The 20,168-nt window shown below is 39.4% G+C and overlaps 1 protein-coding gene across 1 annotated transcript in view; it reads right to left on the minus strand.

Annotated features, from left to right (window-relative positions):
• Window positions 1-20,168, minus strand: part of si:dkey-288a3.2 (protein phosphatase 1 regulatory subunit 37) — a 60,276-nt gene that overhangs the window by 26,054 nt on the left and 14,054 nt on the right. The window contains exons 3-10 of the mRNA XM_067480911.1: window positions 18,475-18,520; window positions 13,456-13,556; window positions 13,141-13,260; window positions 11,374-11,521; window positions 6,995-7,150; window positions 5,768-5,880; window positions 2,775-2,916; window positions 2,318-2,484 (exon numbers count right to left, since the gene is read on the minus strand). Coding sequence (XP_067337012.1) covers window positions 2,318-2,484; window positions 2,775-2,916; window positions 5,768-5,880; window positions 6,995-7,150; window positions 11,374-11,521; window positions 13,141-13,260; window positions 13,456-13,556; window positions 18,475-18,520 — 993 coding nt within the window. The remainder of the gene's footprint in view (window positions 1-2,317; window positions 2,485-2,774; window positions 2,917-5,767; window positions 5,881-6,994; window positions 7,151-11,373; window positions 11,522-13,140; window positions 13,261-13,455; window positions 13,557-18,474; window positions 18,521-20,168) is intronic.

Below are 20,168 nucleotides of genomic sequence, written 5' to 3' on the forward strand. Positions count from 1 at the left end.
GCGAGAACATTTGATCTGGCCACCCACTGTTTTCTGATGGAAAGATTTGCTTTTTAATACAATCGTCACTCCTCCCACCTGGATATGCCACGCCAAGACAAATCCCAGCTGTGTGACTCCAAAACCTGACAGAGCTTAAAAATTCCCTTATTACCATTCCCTTAAAATACCCAGCCACACTACCTCCCAACAATAGTGGAAATGCTAATCACGTCTCTCGGCAGCTTAGAGAAGCATGAAAACAGAGCCGCCAATATGGAGGCTTTGGTGCATGTGCAAAAAGTGAGGAAGAAGAAGTAAGGAAGACGAAGAAGTCCCCGGTTTAATGACACACATTCACAGAAGCATCATGCCTCTTAAAAGCTGCTCCTCCAAAATCTGGCACATGTTGCTGCTTGACTTTAGCCAGAGGAGACATTTCATAAAAATCAGACTTAATCGTGTAAACAACACGCAGACAAACAGAAAACCACTGCAAACAAAAATAAAACAACTTTGGAAGCTGTGCACAGATCGCCTTCAGAGTTAATTTTAAAGTAAGCATCCCGCTCCTTGGAGATTTTAATTAATGCTTTAATATGCAAATAAGTTAGCACAGATAAAATCATGACAAACAGATGGCAAGTGTGGGTAATTATTTTGTGAATCCAGCAGGGGCATGTATTAAAGTTATGGTATCGTTTTCCTCAGGCCTCTGCAGCCATGGAAGGTAGAGAGAAAAAAAACAAGTAGCACTGATGAACTGAGACACAAATGACTTAGTTGTGTCTCCAAGTAACCAATCTGTGACCATACTTACTCTAAATATATATCACAAAGGACAACGTGTTAAGAGTAAGTAATCCTTAAATCAAATATCTCTTAATTCTAAACTGGAGGGACATTTTAAATTAACAGCACCAGAGGCCTACTGGCAGCATGAAGATCAGTTAACGGCCGAAATGCAAGAGGCAGCACGATGAAAGAGACCAGCCAAAGTTTTTATGCACCATAATGAACCAACAAACATAGCAATCTCACCACAAAGTCCATTTAGGATTTTTTTTATAAATTTGGAAATTTCAAAATCTTCTATTGCATGAAAACTAGACAATTAAACAATGTCTTGTCCATATAGAGATGAAACTGAATGTTTCTTGAGTTTCTTGAGATTGTCACCACAATAATCCTATTGTGACGCGATCTGAGTGCTGCTGTAAGGGGCGCTGAAACGACAAGAATAAGCCGAATGCTTCTTACTGGGTTAAATTCTACTGAAATCCACCAGTTGGAAGAGTTCTAGCTAAACATGTCCATATACACAAATATTTGTGATCCTTTCCATCACTTCATTCAGACAGGAGTACAACTAAGTATGCTGGAATGGAACGTCTGGAGGATTTAAAAGGTTAGTCATAAGGGGGGCAGGCTCAGGCCTCATCAATCCTGACCAACAACAGCACTTCTTCCTCATATACTTCCGCTTTAATTTGAGATCATGGCAGAGAAAATGGCAATGACAACATAAATTACAGGGAAGTACTATAGATGTGGGTTATTGTGAACTAAACTTTCACTATTACCACTGTGAAGTGAAGTTGCTGCCAGGATCACTTGATCCTGCACCACTGGCAGATTACATCTCGCTTACATGTATTGTTAATTTCTGAAAACATGCACAACTGACACTCTGAATGAACTCAGGCTATGTGAGGGCACCATTTCGTGTAAGCGTACAAGTAGTTAGCAGCAAGTATATACAGGCCCTCAGTAGCACTTTCCTCCTTGGATTCTGTTTGTTTACAGCTGTGTTCATGGAAATGCTCAGAGTTTATCAGACTATATTGCCACTTTGTGAACAAAGCTGGATCACATGCACACTTGTGTCATCGCACAAGCTGACTTGGTTTTCTAAGAACACACAATTGTGAATGCTAAAGATGGCAGGGATGTTGTTAGTTCTGCAGGTATGCAGTCATAGAAATGTACCTGTTGTTGGTGAGGTTGGTCTAAGGAACATGAATGCACCTCTCATTTAAAGGCAATGTATTTAATAGTTACTGAAATCTTTCCATCAGGCCCACACTTGCACGGCTAAATATCAATATGTCACTTATATTATTTTTAAGAATGTAAAAAACATAACAGCTGATATTGCTTCTTTAATTATTAAAGGATTGTGACTTCAATATGTACAGAACTGGAGATTGTGGAATTGAATGCACCAATCTCCAGAATAACAAATCTTTACAGCGTAAGGTTAAGCAGCAACACTATGTGATGAGTGTACAAGACCAAACCAGAAAATCAGGTGTGTAATTATGAAATTGACACCCACCTGCTCCTGTGGGGTAATGTGGTCCAAATCCAGACTAGCAAGAGAGCGGTTGATCCTCAGGGCCAAACACAAGGCCATAAGGCCTCCAAGCTTCACCTCATTCTTGCGGAGGTCCAGACACTCAATATGATGGTTCTCAGCAAGGAACTCAGCCAAGGCCACAGCACCTTCACCAAAGAATTTAACAGGGTGTAGCTGCCAGGTAGCTAAAGTTTTACCAATACTATATTTTTTTAGGACACTAGATTCTTTAACCCACCGTTATTTTAACTGGTGCTTAGATAAAAGTTAACTGAGGCTGAGGCTCAGACAATGAAGTTTGCATGCAAATTTCATCAGCTCTGCCTTCTTCTATCTGAATTAACAACATTTATTTTTTATTTTTAGGGGTCTCATCCTGTTTAACACTGAAACATCATCCAAAAATTCATAGCATAGTGTATATGGATTGTTGTACCTTCACACGTGATGTTTGTTTGAGCCAGGCTGAGCTGCAGCACTGAGCAGTTCACCATTAGAGGCTCCCTGATGACTTGGATCCCTTCATTCCCCAGGAGGTTCTCACCCAAATCCAGGACCTGCAGGACCTTTAGCACTGGCTGTAACATATGGATAGAGAGGTTAGCTCTTACCTGAGACCAAGCAGTGTTCAGAATAAATCCGAGGATAGTTGATTCCAATCAAATCAGTGGAATGTTAAAGAGGAAGACCAACTTTCTATAAGTTGGAAATGTATGTTTACAAGCATATGCAGTGACCTCCAGAGACTATAACTGCCAGCGTCTGTTATTAGTTTGTGCAGTTGTTTAGAGATGAACTACAATGTCCATATATTTTCTACTGAAGAAAAAATGGGCACAGGCAAAGGATATGGCCACCCGCCCACTTTGTTATTGGTCGTGTGTTGTGGTAATTGTATATTATAGGGAGTTTTATTTTTTGCGTCATTTTGTGTAATTGCAGTTGTGTGACAACTCTTCACAGTCATATCATGTCTATTATTGATTGTTGTTTGATTTTGGTCATTTTGTATCTATTTTTAAACATGTTTTTCATTTTTGCACTTGACTTTTAGTTTGAGGTCATTTGTATTTGCTGTGCATTTCAGTCATTTTTAACAGAGCGCTTTTTAACAAGAAATAAAATGACACTATGTTCAGAGCTTCTGGCTGATGCCCCCCCCCCCCCCCCCCCGACATCTCGGGCTTCTCTACCTGTACAGGCTTGTGTTGACCCATTAATTAATCCATGTATGCACATTTGTAACGCAGTGCTTTACTCATGTTTTCTTTTTAGTTTTTGCACAACAATGGAGCTCTATGACACATAAAAATAAGCGAAACCAGGTTCTGGATACACAGACGTTACAGTTAGTAGAGTTAATCTTGTTATTTTACTTTTTTTAAAGAAAATCACCAGCCCTATTTAATCACTTTAAGAGCATTTCTGCGTAAATAACTTTAAATTACTTTACCCAACAGTAACTCTGTGTGGTGTGCTACTTTCAGTGTGCACGTGAGTGTGAAAAGGGCTGAGAAATTTTAATTATCATTATTAATATGCGGTGATTATTATTCCTTTCCAAAATGTTACTTCTCATGTTAAATGCTCAGAACTTCTGTTTCCACTCTCCAGAGCCACATTAGCATTGAAGGTTGATTAGCTGGTGCATAAAGCTGGGGGTGTCTGGGGCGCATGGGGCCCATGTTGCCCAACAGCTTAAAGAGGAACGTGCCACCCACTCTTCGGTTACCCCCTCGCTTCACCACCCTTGTTAAACTCCTCTGGTCACTGCTCTGAAGAGAGAGGGAGCGTGGGGGCGGAAAGGAAGCCAGGAAGGCAACCGACAGACCCGAAGAGCGTCTTCTTCTGAGTTAATTTGCACCGTGGTGACAACAAACACACTTGAGAGTCCCCACCCCCCCTCGCCACACACACCCTTTTTTGCTCACTGAGTTGCGGCACACAGAAGCACCGGCACATCCAACCCATGGCGAGGCGCTTCTCTGGTGAAGAGGGGAGGAGGAGAGGGAGGAAGAGTTTCTCGAATGGGTATGCGCGAGGGATAATAGCAGACAATTAAAGAGACGACTGCGTGGTTGAGAGTGTGTGAGAGTCAAGCTTGGTTGAAGCCTGTCAAATGTAAACCACGGGAGGGTTGGAGTGAGAAGTTTGAGGGGGGGTAGGAGTGTGAAACCACCAAAAACGCAGTATGCTTTCACACATGACATGCTGGCTTTAAACAAAAAAAATCAGCGGAAGCATGTATAGTAGGAAAAATAGCCCTACATGACACATTTACCTCAAAGTAATCTTTTTTCACTTTTTTGGGGGGGGACAAAGCATAAATTTAAATATCATTAGGCAAATTGTGGAAGTCAAAGTTAAGTCGATTTGAGCCCAGATCTACACCCTCTGCTCATCTGAGTCCTTTCAAAGGCAAGCCACCAGTGAGCCAGGGGGACAAAGAGGAAAAGCAGATACACCAACCAGAAAGGTTAATAACAGCTCTCCTTGTCATCATATTCGACACAACCTAATTATCATCATTATGGCCTACAAGGACATCTACTTATCCCCATGACTGGCAGGCCACATGAGCAGCCCTCCTTAACACACATCTATTATTTAATCAAACTGTTCCTTCTTTTGGTAGCACTGGAGGAGACGTGCGAAGAGTGTGAGTGTGTCTGTGTGTTTGTGTGCGTGTGTTTCCACGAGCGTAAGAAGCAGGCCTTTAATTTCTAGCCTTTTGACTTCCACAATCGCCACTCACATGACAGGAAAGTGCAGTTTATGCTGCCAATCAGGCAGAAGGAATGCATGTTATTAGGAGCGTATAAGGAAATGTGTGGAGGCGGGACATTCTGCACAGGGGAGAATTCTCTGGATGAGGCCTAATGTTCTTTATTTCCTCAATACTAGAAAAACGAAAACAGGTATGAGTTGGACACTTGATTCTGCTAGTGCACAGCTATTAGGACTGTTCTGATTACTTCTTCCTCAGAAATACAATCACAAATGTATCTTCCTCCTTTTCAGTATAAAACTCAGTTTATAGATCGTCTTCCCTGAGCTGTGGGAGAAGGATTGTAACACCAAAGAGTCACCAAAGGGGCTGTAAATTTAGACACATTTAGCAAGCTCTCCTTACAATATCTTTTCCATACAGGCTTTGGTGTTAAGCTGCTTTTTATTATTATCCACCATCGTTTGTGTCACTTTTAACTCTTTCAGTCACATGCTTGTCATCAGTTTTTCGTCTTTAGCCACTTTTACACTACCCATTCAAGATAGGATTATTGCAGAAATGTGCTGCCATGCCATCCTGTATGAAAGGTGGCATGCAAGGTGGGATACTGTCACTGTGGGTAAAATAGATTTACTTTCATTGAGACTCAGGCAAAAATACAAAGGACTGCTACAATTTGCAAGTGATTTGTTACTCACTAGAGTCTTGGCCAGATGGACCATGCCTTTTGCAGTAATGTGGTTGTTCTTCAGCAGTAAGACCTTCAGACCTGTCGTCTGCCACCTCAGACCATCACACAACTCCTCCAGACCTGAATAAACACAAAAACAATAAATTATAGAATTTAGCAGAATGCACTTAACTTAACTAGTGTTTGCAGGATATATACCACTGACAGATGTTTAGTGGGAGTGTTGCTTGCGACTTGAGCTCAGTAACTGTGATGAGGGTTGCTATGTGCTTAACCTTTTCACATTTCTATATTAACTAGATAATTAGATAATAATAGAGATGGACTGTGCAAGTTTGCAAACTGACAGTGTGATAAACCCTTCTGCTGTATTAATATATTAGGCAAAATTTCTGAAATAAAAGCACAATGGAATTTTCAGGTATTTCACAAGTGACTAAATAGGGGACTAAATATAAGGCTTAAAATAAAGGTTGCAAACTAATACATTATGGTATAGATGGTTTGATGATGTTCAAATGTACATTAAAAGTATAAAAGAACTCTGGACATCAATAGGAACAGCACAATAAATAACCATGTCATCAGCATAAAGACAGACATTGTCACACTTTCTAAATGTATATTTAATTTTAGTAGGACCTGAAAAAAAGAGGAGACAGCAAGGGGAGGTTTGAAATCTGAAAAAGGGGGTTTATTAGCAAAAGGGTAAACAACTCAAAATCACTCATTGAGGAGGGCAGGAATAACACACGAAGTAATAACCAAATAACGTAAAACAGAACATGAACCTAAACACACTGGAGGGTAAACATAATTTAAGCAACACTGCTGGGGAAGCAAGGAAACTAACTTACTAACTAAGGGAAGGCAAACACGAACAACAGACACGTACATTTACGCATATAAGTAGAGATAATTTATATAAACACAAAACAGTAAAGACCCTAGTAAAGAACATTGGGGCATCCTGCTGCTGTAAGGGGAGATGATTTCATGCCCTGATCTTACACACATTGTTGGCTCATCAACGAATCAACCTACATCTTTATTTGATCGGCCAATTTTAAATGGTGGATTATTCACCACTTTGAAAACTATAGTGTCCAAGGCACTGGAATGTCTATAGTGTAAAAGTGCACAAAGTTGCAGAAGTTGCACAATGCAAAGATATAATTTTGTACCCTCAAAATATAAATAAAAGCACTTTTTGTTTTTGCATTATATTTCTTACCAGCGTCTGCTAAAGCATTGTTGCTGAGTTCCAGAGTCTTTAAAGTGTTGTTGTACCGTAGCAGGTCTCCTAGCTGCAAGGCGTCCTGGTAGCTGTTGAGTAGGTTGCTGGAAAGGTGGAGCTCTTGCAAAGCCTTGTTTGTCTTTAGTGCACCAACTATAGGCAGCAATAAAAGAAAACTGCTCAAAAGACTAGCAATGTGGTATAAAAATAGCATTAGTCCCTCAAATTGAGTCCTAGTATTTGGGCCCAAAAATCTCAGAGATATGATGTCTAACCATATGGTACTCCTGATGGCATAAGTCTGCCCTCCAGAACTACTGCAAGGAACCTTGGAATTTATTTATGACCAAGATTTGTCCTTTACCTCATATATAAAACAAATCTCTAGAACAGCCTTCTTCCACCTATGGAACATTGCCAAAATTAGGAGCATCCTGTCTCAAAGTGATGCCGAAAAACTAGTCCATGCATTTGTTCCTTCTAGATTGGAATACTGTAATTCCCTACTTTCAGGATGCCCCAGTTACTCCCTAAAGAGCCTGCAATTAATCCAAAATGCTGCAGCAAGAGTGCGGACTGGAACTACTGGGAGAGATCATATTTCACCTTCACTAGATTCTCTTTCTTGGCTTCCCATTAAATCTAGAATAGAATTTAAAACCTTGCTTCTTACATATAAAGCTCTGAATGGTCAGGGTCCATCATATATAGAAGACCTCATAGCACCACATCATCCTAGTAGACCACTTCGATCTCAGAATGCAGGCCTACTTGTGGTTCCCAGAATTTCCAAAGGTAGAATGGGAGGTAGAGCCTTTAGCTATCAAGCTCCTCTCCTGTTGAACCAGCTCCCAGTTCAGATTCGGGAAGCAGGCACCCTCTGTACTTTTAGGTCTAGGCTTAAAACCTTCCTCTTTAATAAAGCTTATGTTTAGTTATAGTCATGCTGCTATACAATTAGACTGCTGGGGGACCCACCCCTCTATGCACTGAGCGACTTTCCTCCTGTCTTCTCTCTCTCCTCTCATCACACATTTATTTGTCATGACTTTATAACATTAATCTGGTATGTTTTTTCTCCCATAGTTGTCTTTCACCTTCTCTGTCTCCCTCCTAACGTCCGGTTCTGCAGGTGTCCCTGGGTTTCGAGCTGTGCGTTTTCAAGTTCAAAGCTACTTTTCCTACCAACCTGCCTGATGTTTTGTTTTTGCTTTTGTTCCACTTTATTATCTCTCTCCACTTTCCACTCACCCCATCCAGTCAAGGCAGATGGCCGCCCACCCTGAGCCTGGTTCTGCTGGACCTTTATTCCGTTAAAGAGAGTTTTTCCTCTCCATTGTTGCTTAGGGCTTGCTCAAGTGGGTATTGTTGGGTTCTCTCTATACATCTTTATAGTCTTAACTTTATTCTGTAAAGTGCCTTGAGATGACTTTGTTGTGAATTGACGCTATATAAATAAAGTTGAATTGAACTGAAAAATGTAATTACTCTCCTCAAAATTTGGAATTAGTTTGATGGTGAAAGCAGTCAGACAAAACTACCAATAATATAGAGTGGCTTAAAGGATAAGAAAGGTTTGTCCTTATCCCCCCCACAAATAGACACCCTTTTTCAAGTGGGGGCTAGTTTATACCAAATTCCAGCACTGTGGTAAAGATTTAGCAAAGGCCTCATCAACATGCCTGTGTGTACTTTATACTTTAATATTGATGTGTTGTGTGATAAAAGAGTATCAGCGAGAATGAAAGGAAAGGTGTTCAAGACGGTGGTGAGACCAGAGATGTTGTTCGGCTTAGAGACAGTGCACTGAAGAAAAAACAGGAGGCAGAGTTGGAGGTAGCAGAGCTTAAGATGTTGAGGTTCTCTTTGGGAGTGACAAGGATGGACAGGATCAGGAATGAGGACATCAGAGGGACAGCTCATGTTAGATGTTTTGGAGATAAAGTCAGAGAGGACAGATTGAGGTGGTTTGGACATGTTCAGAGAAGACATTGTGAATATATCGGTAGAAGGATGCTGAGGTTGGAGCTGCCAGGCAGGAGGTCTAGAGGAAGACCAAAGAGGAGATTTATGGATGTAGTGAGAGAAGACATGAAGTTAGTTGGTGTGAGTGAAGAGGATGCAGAGGACAGGGTTAGATGGAGGCACATGATTCGCTGTGGCGACACCTGAAAGGGAGCAGCCGAAAGGAAAAGAAGAAAAGAAGAAGATTAAAAAACACCATCAGATAGAAAAGGGAATCACCTTCTCACTCTTTACCCAATTAGAACATATAGATCGTTTTAAATTGATATTAGATATGATCCATCATACAAGTAAGTTTTCTGAGTGCTAAACACAGGGCCTCCAGATTCTAACTGTGGGAGACTGATTGATGGCAAGTGAACTTGAGCATAAAAACAAGATCACAGCAGGAACTGCTGCCTCCTGAAATTACTCCACCAAAGATCAAGTGATACTGCTTCACCAATATAACACAAACAAGACATTGTCACAGCCAGTGTTGTGACTTTATAGAAAAGCAGAGCTTACAAAACACCTGTCAAAGTTTGTGACCCTCTTTAAAAATGTCAGTGTGAACACCATTGTTAGAATCTTTCCATTATGATACATTGTCACTGCTTTAAATTGTGTTATGGAAAATTATCTATTTACGTGTATGTTGTAGGTGTTCCCTGTGTATTTGTGTGTACTGTACTGTGTTGCATATGTGGCTGGGCCCTCGCTGCCCTTGTGTCCAGATCGATGGCGCAGATTTGATCAAGCCTGTTGGGCTGCATGTGGAATGCCAACATTGTCATCAGGCACAGTGGGAAACAAATAGTGGAATTGGTGGGATTGATCCGGTCGACTCCACCGAGAGCGTCCAATCCCACAATCAGAGGCCCCTCCGATCGAAGGCAATGATCCTAAGGCGGGACCCCCTGCCAGGAGAGAAAGGGAGGTGCCGGCAAGCTCGGTAAAGGCAGAAAGGATGGGTTGGGATGGGGTGAAGCAGTGAAGGCAAGAGGAAGGGGGGAGTTGTAAGATCCTTAAATATCAAAGAGATCCAGGAAGGGGCTGAAAATGTTGGAGGAACAAGTTGCTGTCAGAAAGAGTGGGCAGCATACTGTGTCCATTTGGGTCTTTTTCTGCTCCCAGCGGAGAGGGGATGAGGGGCTATGCTTACGGTTTGGAGTTTTGTCCCAGTAAAAAGTCAGACACAGATACTGCTTTGCCCTGACATAAGATCATGCACCAGACTTTTTATAACTATATTATCTAACAATGTAAATTAATATATAAATAAGAAATTAGATATTAGGGACGGTTGTGGCAGAGGAGCTAGACCGGTTGTCCGCCAATCCCAAAGATGTTGGTTTGATCCCCGGCTCCTCCAGTCACATGTCAAAGTGTCCTTGAGCAAGACACTGTTTTCACCTCAACTTAGTTTCTCCTGTTGAGCGTTGGCCAGCTGCATAGCAGCTCCCCCATCGGTGTGTGAGTGTGTGTGGTTGTGAGTGCAAATGGGTATATGAGAAGCAGAATAAAGTGCTTTGAATACCAATAAGTAGAAATGGGCAGTTTAAGTGAAAAACCATCTACCATTTGAATTCAATCTCAAATTAAATATGTGTGCATTTATGGCCCTTTGATGACTTTTACTACTACATAATTGTATGTATTGTATTGTATGTTGTTCAGCACATGTAACTTAATATGAACTTCCTCTGTTGCACATGCAGTTAATTTGTGGGTCATGTGACCCCACTGATATCTCGATACCTTGGCTGCTGTAAAATCTCCAAGAGGAAAGGAACAATCAATAAAGGTGAAAGAGGATGGACCGCACTGAGGTTACTGTGTTGTGTTGTTAGTTGTTTGGATGTTAGTTGTTTGTGTGGAACACTGTACATTAATGCCATTGTTGTGAGGACTTGATAGAATGTCCTCAAACTGTCAAAGGGTTGTTTGAGGGACTCAGTTTAGAGTTCAGGTAAGGGTTAGTTGTGATTAGTTGGGATGGCCAAGGTTAGGGTAAGAGGCTCAAGATACAATATGCGAGTGTGGGTCCTCACAACTATTTAAAAAAAGGCAAGTGTGTGGGTGCCCTGGCGGCCAGAGCCTTTATAGATGTGTGTAGCCGTGTGTAAAGTGACAGGTAAGAGATTAGGCCTCTAATCCGGGTCCAAACCTGCAGAGAGGGTCGCAGGTCAAAATCTGGTCCTGCTGGTCACAGGACACACATACAAGCACATCCAACCACCCACCCACCAACACACATACTCATATTTACACATGCTTGTACGCACATATGGTACAGAGTGTGAAGTGTGTGTGTGTGTGTGTGTGTGTGTGTGTGTGTGTGTGTGTGTGTGTGTGTTAATACATCATACCCAGTGTGAATAGCGGCATGCCGCTGAGCTGGGCATTGTGAAGGTGCAGCACTGTGAGCCGGCTGGTCAGCAGAGCTTTAAGTATAGACTGTGCTGGGTAGTCAACCACGGGCATGTTACACACATCCAATCTGGACAGACGTAAACTCTGAAACACACACACACAAAATGTGCAGAAACAGCTGAAGACACGTCAGAATGCTCATCTGGCCAAACTACAGAGCTTCACTGTCTGCTGTCAAACACTCAGGCCTGTTAAAAAAAAAAAATAGAGAAGGTGCTGGTGAAGAGTTTTCACTCTAACACTGGACTGACCTGTCTGTGCTCCTTCACATCAAACACCAGGAAAAAGGAGAAAACAAGCCTGAGTGATGACATTTTTATTTTATTTATTTATTTTTACTTTATTGCAGTATTTTCATTTTATATATTTACATTACTACAAGTATTTGAAAGCTTTGGTTATTAGTTACCTTATTATTCTATAATAAAAAATACAATCATCTAATAAATGTTCAACACTGTTTGAAATACTTATTTTTGAAAATACAGTTTTCTTAATTACTTAAAGCATGCAAGTACTACTACTTGTATTAAGTCTGTGTAATTATTGTGTAATAGCAGCTACAGTATATCGTAGACTATTTTGGATGTGATACAGGACTTTACAGGGAAGGTGTGTTTATTGTTGCCTGATACTCCTTATATCCTTCTCAGTTTTCCATTGTGAGGACTGGTTGCTGTCCACAGATGAATATTACCTTATTTATATGAGCTCACATGGATATGCACACATCCATTGTACCAGTTCTAAAAATTAAAGAATACTGCTAGATACAGAAATAGTGATATGAAAAGCTTCTTAATAGAGGTTGACTGGTAGCTACACTCTTAGAAATAGGGGTACAGTGGGAGTCCATTTCTGTGCCCTGAGGTACAATGTCCCCTCTAATTATTGGAGCTCAGTGTAACTATGTGTACCCTTTGAGAGAAAAAATTAATGTTCCCAAGCAGTAAAAGGTGCATGTATGTACCGTTTACTCTGTTAAGCTACAATTTCAGGAGGCAGTCTAATGATTTATGAATATGAAAATTCAACAATGCCATTGTCATTGACTAAGTTAAATGAAAAGCAACAACATAAATGCACTCACTGTGGCCTTCTAGAGCTTACAGCCCCAGTGAAAAACTGTTGTATCCCTAAAAGTCCAACAATGTCACTTCTTTTCTGAGTGTAACTCCATGACAGCTGTCCTATTATTTTTTAAATAATGTTAATCAGAGTCAAACTTATCATTGATTACACACATTGTACATGAAAGCGACACAGGATAATTTAAACTGAGATTGAAAATTTAAAAGTTAAATGTGGCTTAAAAGTTTTTTCCTTGGCTGTTGCGGTATTAAAAGCAAAATGCAACAAAGTTGAGTGGAAACTGATTTAGAAAATGCAATAGTTTAATGGCAACTGACTGGAAAAGTCGTCTAATTAACCACTTTCCTTGACCTGCCAAATTCTAATACTCCCAATAGAGAAGTAAATGGAAATGTGCATAAATTCATGTGATGAAATTCTTTTGATGAAATTTACAATATGGATGGAAATCCACTTATCTGATATCTGTGATGCTGCTGTTTTGTACCCTGTTTGCTTTGCCCTCCAACTTCGATCCGTGTAATGTGCAACAAACTCACTTTCTAGGATGTACATCATCCCCCTAGAGAAAGCCTACAAGAAAAGATTACTATTCCACTGCGTCAGCCAACCTGTTTTATCAAATGAGCGAGGGCCCTCCAACCGGATGTTCCCATACTGCTGTTGTCAGAAATGTCAAGATGGGTTGTAGATTCATAGTACAAAATCATATCCAGCAAGGACGATGCTCCCTGTAAAAGAAGGAAATAGTGAAGAAGAAAAAAAAATGAAGAAAGTGAGGCGCCAGATTTGACAGGAATGTTATGAAGTTCTTTTGGGAGGAAAAAAATAGCCTCTAATCTGATACAAGGTAAGGCCTGAATATGAAACTGTATTGGAATTGGAAGACGAAGATGAGGAAAATAAGTTTTGCTCATAAAACTCACATTTTCCTCCAGTTGGGCTGCCTGCAGATTGATGAAATCAAAGTGCAGCGATTTCAGGACGACTTCCAGAGCTTCACAGGAGCGGTGGTCTAATCGCTCACCTTGATAGAGGCAAGCAATCAAACACAAGATAATTGGGAGGCTGTTTGCTAACAGGCAAAACTGCACGGCTCTAAATGTGCTTTATCCATTTCTTTTTTCTTTTTTTTTCTTTTTTTTCTGAAATGAGCATTTCAGCAAAAAATCATGACAAAACAACTTCCTTTATAGGCAAAGTTTATCCAGGTGCGTCGTATGTATGTTTTCTTTTAATAGAGTTCTGAGGCTTAATCAGAAACACAGAAAGAGAAATTATGATGACAGCTCCAGTTAGAAGAAACCTGCTTTTTATGATTGGGCTTCTAAAATGTGACTGCCTGAGTGTCCATTGATTACTGACTGCCTGCACAACAATGAAATCAATAAAATTACGTACAAACCAACTCAACATGTCAAACTCTTTAACAGAGTCTGATTCCTTTGAGACACTTGCTGTTCCTTTTGAATCACAGGACAGACTAAACTACCAACAAATAAAAAAGCATATATTTTTAATATTAAACAGAAGTTAATGGTGGGGTGTAACATTGTTCATAAGGACTATATTCTTTAAGATGGAAAAGCTGTAGTCACTAGTTACTTTGCAGATAAAGATTGTACTATACACTAAACACTATATAGTACTTCAAAGCTTGACATTATAATACCAAATTTAGTCAACTACATTTCAGAGGGAATTACAATTATAAATGCTGCTAAATTTTACAGTTTCTATATAGTTACGTTTTGTAAAATTAGAGTAACAATATAAAATATGATAAACTAATAAATGTCTACGAAAGCCTGAAGGTGGCGTCCTGGAAAAAAGCTAAAATAAATATTTGGTCACTATTTCATAATAAAGAGACCATTTTTGAATTTCACATTGTAATAAGATATTTTTGAATGTTCTTTATAATTACGACATCAGGTAATATGTAAGGTATTGAGTAAGGTCAGGTATTATGGCAAAGTATTAATACGAAATTGACAGGAATGTTAATTATTCTGTTATCATCATATCAGCACATAGCCAGGCCACTCACCATAAAAATGTACAAAAAATTTGAACATCCCTAATACACTACATTTACATCATTATATTAAATATTTAACAGCAACAATGACCTATTTGGCTGATGCGCCGCTTAAGAGGATATTCTTGGAACTTAAGCCCTTCTACCACATTTGTTCGTAAGTGCATTTTAGTCAGTTGCCATGTGGAAACATGCACAAGCTGCACCTTGTTTGGCAATTAGGCAATACCCTGCCAGTTGGATCAGTTTCCTCTTGTTGACAAAATTTAAACTGCACTTATGGTAAACCAATATTGTCGTTTTTAAACTACTTAATAAAACAGCATGTAAGTTTGAAGATTAACATTTTTTTTTGTTATTATTATTAGCAGTAGAAAAAATATGCTCAAGCCTCCTTCGACCAGAGATGTTCACTTCTTAAGGTGTCTGAATGAGGCTCACCCCTCTGACCAATCAGAGAATTTCATTAATATGAAAACTTAAAAATCCTGTTTGGTTTATTTTTCCTTCTGATTACTAAACGCAAAGCCAAGGTCTTATTTCATTCGTACCAAACCCAATGTACAACTACTATCTTTGATTTACTGTGTCATGTACGATGTGCAGAGAGAACCATCAACCATTCACTTAGATGTCGAAACCTCAAAAAAAGAATAGGCGGGGTCATGTCCGACCACTCTCACCCTTGCAAAGCCCTCTTCCAAAACCTCCCCTCCCAAAAAAGAATCAACCGCCAGAACCAGAACAGCACCTGACAACTCCACAGCTTCTTCCCTTAGGACACAGACACTTTCAACCAGCACACTGAAAGCTGTTAAGCAGCACAGAACCTATTTATTTCACAAACTGTTCCTGTACACCAGTACTTATCTATACGCTGCTTCTTGCACACTGACTTTAAACACTGAAGCTAAATTATTCAATATCCATCGCTTACTGTTATGCTCTGTTCATTTATGTATCGTTATTATTCTTTTTTCCTGTTACTGTATCTGTGTTACTGTATGTTTTTATTGTGCTCTATGTTGAGTCTGGACCACACACAGGTAAGTAAATCAGGTTCTGATTGATAACATGTTTCCTAAGAACAATAAAGCACGAACAATAAAGCTCCCTGTTTTTTTTTTTTATGTAGGTCTGTCTTTCTATTACCACTGCAACTGTATGATTATATGTCTCTCCCTCATAGTTTTTGCTTAAGTAATCTATATTGAAGTAATTACAGTCAATGTTTTGTAATCCAGTAATATTTACTGTTGCTCCCCGACCCTGATCAGAAGCCACACTCCAAATCAAACTATGACTGATCAAACAAATCCATGTGACTTTTAATACTCAACCCCCCTTCACCCAGCTCTCTCTTTCTCTCCTGGGTTAATTCTTATCTCCTCAGCCAAGAAGGGGGGAATGATAATTAATGTCATAATTATTTCCAAAATGATACTTTCCCCCTCTGTTTTAACAATAATCAGTTAGCTGACTGATGGAAGAGGGTGTGTGGGGTGGAAGGGAGAGCCATCTGAAATCCCATTTTTCTAATCCGCCCTGTGTCGAGAAGATAATAAGGCAGCGACACCCGCAGTCAGATGTCATCAGTGCGTGACGACAGTGAAGCCCATCATGGCATCACACACAACTTTACACTGCTGTGGTATACAGATATGCTTGCTCTTGGTGTAATTTAGTAAAACTCTTGATTCCAGGTAGGACATTCTTATATAAAACCCATCTCAGATCTTTAACACGAAAAAGTATGTAATGTCACCTTTTATGTTTACGGTAGTGTGGTACCAATATTTTTTGCCATTTCTGTATTCAAGCTTTTAGCTGTTCAGATGATTGTTTGACTCTTTTGAGAATTCACAACAAATTAAAATTCAAACTTATTTTAGGTTAAAGATCTGAACTTTGATTAAGTTTAGTTTAATGTCAAGCGAATTTAAGCCAGAGTTAGTTGAATGTATTGGAGACCAACCCAGTCTTCTGTCTCAAAAGTACTTCTTGCAACCACAAATGTTTTACTTGGAAATGTAATCAGTGGTCGAAACTCTCCCATCTATTGTACCAGCTACAGAGTCACAGGAAGTGGTTTGGGTGGATCTTGAGTGCACAACACACATGACCATCACAGCCCTAAGTTCAATACAAGAGGCCTGTGTGGGTTTAAGTTTAGAAGACATGAATTAATTTTTTAATAAAGTTCAAGACCAGTCATGTCTGCCCTCCACAGCTCTCCCTCTCTACACTCAGACACAGCTTTACTTTGCTCCTTAAACACAGTTACACTCTGCACAGCCCTCCAGATTTCCCACTTGAACTGAAATTATAATATGAGATATAAAACTATAAAATAAAACTATGAAAGAACTATGAAATTATAATAAACAATATGTTGTTAAAAACATACTAATGAAGCAGAAATTGATGACCTTGTCTGACTGGTCAGAAAGGTGAGCCTCACATACACAATAATCACAGCACCACCACACTTCTCCATTTTAAGATAAGTTCTGAAGCAAATATATCAAAAATATTGCATGTTGTAGCTTTAAGGTACATTAATCATTATGAATAATTACAATTTTATATTTTATATAAAACGAATCTATGGCAATATTTTCTGCAGCAATCAGTATTATGAAATGACAATAAATAATAAAAATAAAGGGCTATTATAATTATTAATAACCAATCAGAGAATTATTAGAAAGATGAGTCTCACTCAAATTTCAATAAGTCAATATATTTACATAGCTGCCAGTGCTATTTAATAGATGAATAAGAGGCTTTTGACATCAACACTCAGTATTTTTACCTAAGAACAAAAAGTCATAAATGATAGCTCTGACTTTAGATATAGAATTGAATAATTTCCTGTGTTGTTTTATATACTGATATTTCCAGTGGGTATGAATGAAGATATTTATATTAATGAATTGATTCATGTTTTTATGAGCTACTTTTATGCCTTTTTAAATTGCCTCTAGGGGACAAATAAAGTGATTTGAATTGAATTGAACTTAAATAGGAACCATTTTATGATATATAATTAGATGTCATTTTAAACATTTCATTTAAATGTTTTAGTTCAATACAATTAATCAATTTCTCTCACTGCTTTTAGGTTATATTTATTGTTTTTTAACCTTTCACATCTGTTTTTCTCGTAGAGTTTTCATTGGAACCGTACTTGCGGTTCTAATGGTTGAAGGTGTTTCTTTGGTCTGATTATGGAGCACACAGTAGGTGTCAGGCATCTCGGACCTCCCACTCTTGCATGCATTTCTTTAAGTAATCTGGGATCACACTTGTCAATTACAAGACCCACCCCTCTGCCTTTGTGCCAACATGATGATTGGTCCAAAACCACACAACTACATACCCACCCATGTTGTTATAGATGTCGTTATTAAATATAATATATATATATATATATATATATATATATATATATATATATTAATTTATTATATGTTTTTATATATATATGATTGGTTGTTGTTTTCCACACCCAATTCTATTTAAATGTCTTTTATAATGGCTACAGGCCGAAACACAACAATTGGTAGTTTGATCTTTTCAGTTTCTTTAAAATTATACATTGATAAATTTCAAGAAATATCTTGAAGCCCTGAAGCAGTTTATTATGGGTTTATCCAACCTTACAGTGCAATGCATTGTTTTTTTTGTAAACATTACTAAACCATTACAATTATCAAAAATAAATTGAAGCAGATATATTTTTAACAAGACCATCTCCATAAATAAACACACTTGGCTACTCTTCAAGATTTACAGTTCGTGTAAGATACAGAGTATATTACAAAGAAATACAGTGCTTCATAATTGTCACATAAAGTCCTCAGTCATATTTAATAATGATGGAGTGAGGTGTTCAACTTACCTTTGAGATCCAGACATTTCACACTGCCACCTACACACACACCCTGCTGAGAGAGAGACAGAGAGGGGTAGAGGCAGGAGGTGTGAGGGAAAGGCGCGAACATACGCACGCGCACGCACACACACAGATATTTGGCAACAATTGCGCATCTTCCACCCTTCCCATTCCCTTTTTGCACGGCCTCTCCATCCATGCCACACAGCACCGGCTTGATCAGAGAGGCTTATTGAACACCAGAGCATGAATTATGAATTTCACACAGTTTACCGCCACCGTTGATGGTGACACGGCGTCATAATTAACCAGTGTATAATAATTAGAAACAGCTGGTCATCAGTTGATGTGTTCATTGCCAGAGCCAATGTTCCATATACATCTAATTTGACTGCATCAATCACCGGAGGTGGCAGATTTGTGCAGCTTTTTTTTTCCCTACTGACAAGCAAAACAGACAACAGGGATTTTGTTTTCAAACCTGCCTTTTATAGATGATTTTAAGATGAGTTTCTCTCATAGGGATCTGGGTTAAGCTAAAATATACACCTGATTTTATAATAATTTTGCTATGACAGCCACCAACAAGTTGGTTATGCTGAAATTAAAGTAAAAAAACACCTATTTAGGGACTCTGAATATACCCTCCCCTCTATTTTTGTCACATTTCTCATTGATTTGACATGGGTGGGGCTTAGATGTTTAAAAAAAAGCCCCATCAGGATTAACCAACATTTAAAACATGAAAACATCATAATAGCTGTGGTTATTTGTTAATGTTGGCACACAACAGCCAATCAGAACTGTTGAAAATACACCCACACTGTTTTGATTAAGCTGGATTCTTGCTTCCTGCATCATCATAGCCAGCGGGAGGACCCCATGCGGGCCTGCTGCATGCAGATTGAAACCCAGACTCAAACAATTCCTTCTCCGCCTCCTTCCAACACATACAACACAGATAACACGATAACCAACATACAACACTGTAAAGTTTTGAAAAAAGAACCATAACGTAGCTTCGCCAGCTTTCTTCTTCTACAGCAGCCTCCTGTAAATGGGTCCACAGCACCCACTACAGTGTCCAAGAGCAAGAGCAGCATGAAAAGAACAGGGCTATGCACAAATTGGCAACCTCAACCCCAGAGGAGCTTGAGCACAAACCTCTGCAGGAAGCATGTTCCAGCCCTTGACTAGATATTAGCTCCCTTCTTCAATAAAATTGTCCCCATCGACATTTATTCATTTTTGCTTACTTAGACATGAATATGCTATTATGCTATGAATAATATCTAAAGGATTCGGTATCTCTTAAATGGTTTAGCACACCACACACACACAACCTTTGGGTGTCAGGTGCCCACTTCCCCTTGGGGCCACGCAAAATCTAGTTTCTGCCCTGTCACCCTCTTCACAACCACGTCAGTCCAACCCTGGCTTTCTGACTGCCTCTTCCCCACCGACTCATCTTGGCTGGCTCCCTGAATCGCCGCCTTCTTCTTTGCTAGCAGCGCCTTGTTTCCTCTCTTGTTGTTAAATATGATTCATTGTTCAAAGGGAAACGGGGAGTACAAAAGAACTTGGAAGGCTCTCCTCGCTCGGCTCTCGCTGCAGAGAGTGGAGCAAGGCAAGGGAGACAAAAGGACGGTGGCCATAATGCGCTCCTGTTGAAAGAATTAGACAGATCAATGGGACATAAA

This window comes from Channa argus, chromosome 16 (assembly GCF_033026475.1).
Source record: "Channa argus isolate prfri chromosome 16, Channa argus male v1.0, whole genome shotgun sequence".
Classification (NCBI taxonomy): domain Eukaryota; kingdom Metazoa; phylum Chordata; class Actinopteri; order Anabantiformes; family Channidae; genus Channa; species Channa argus.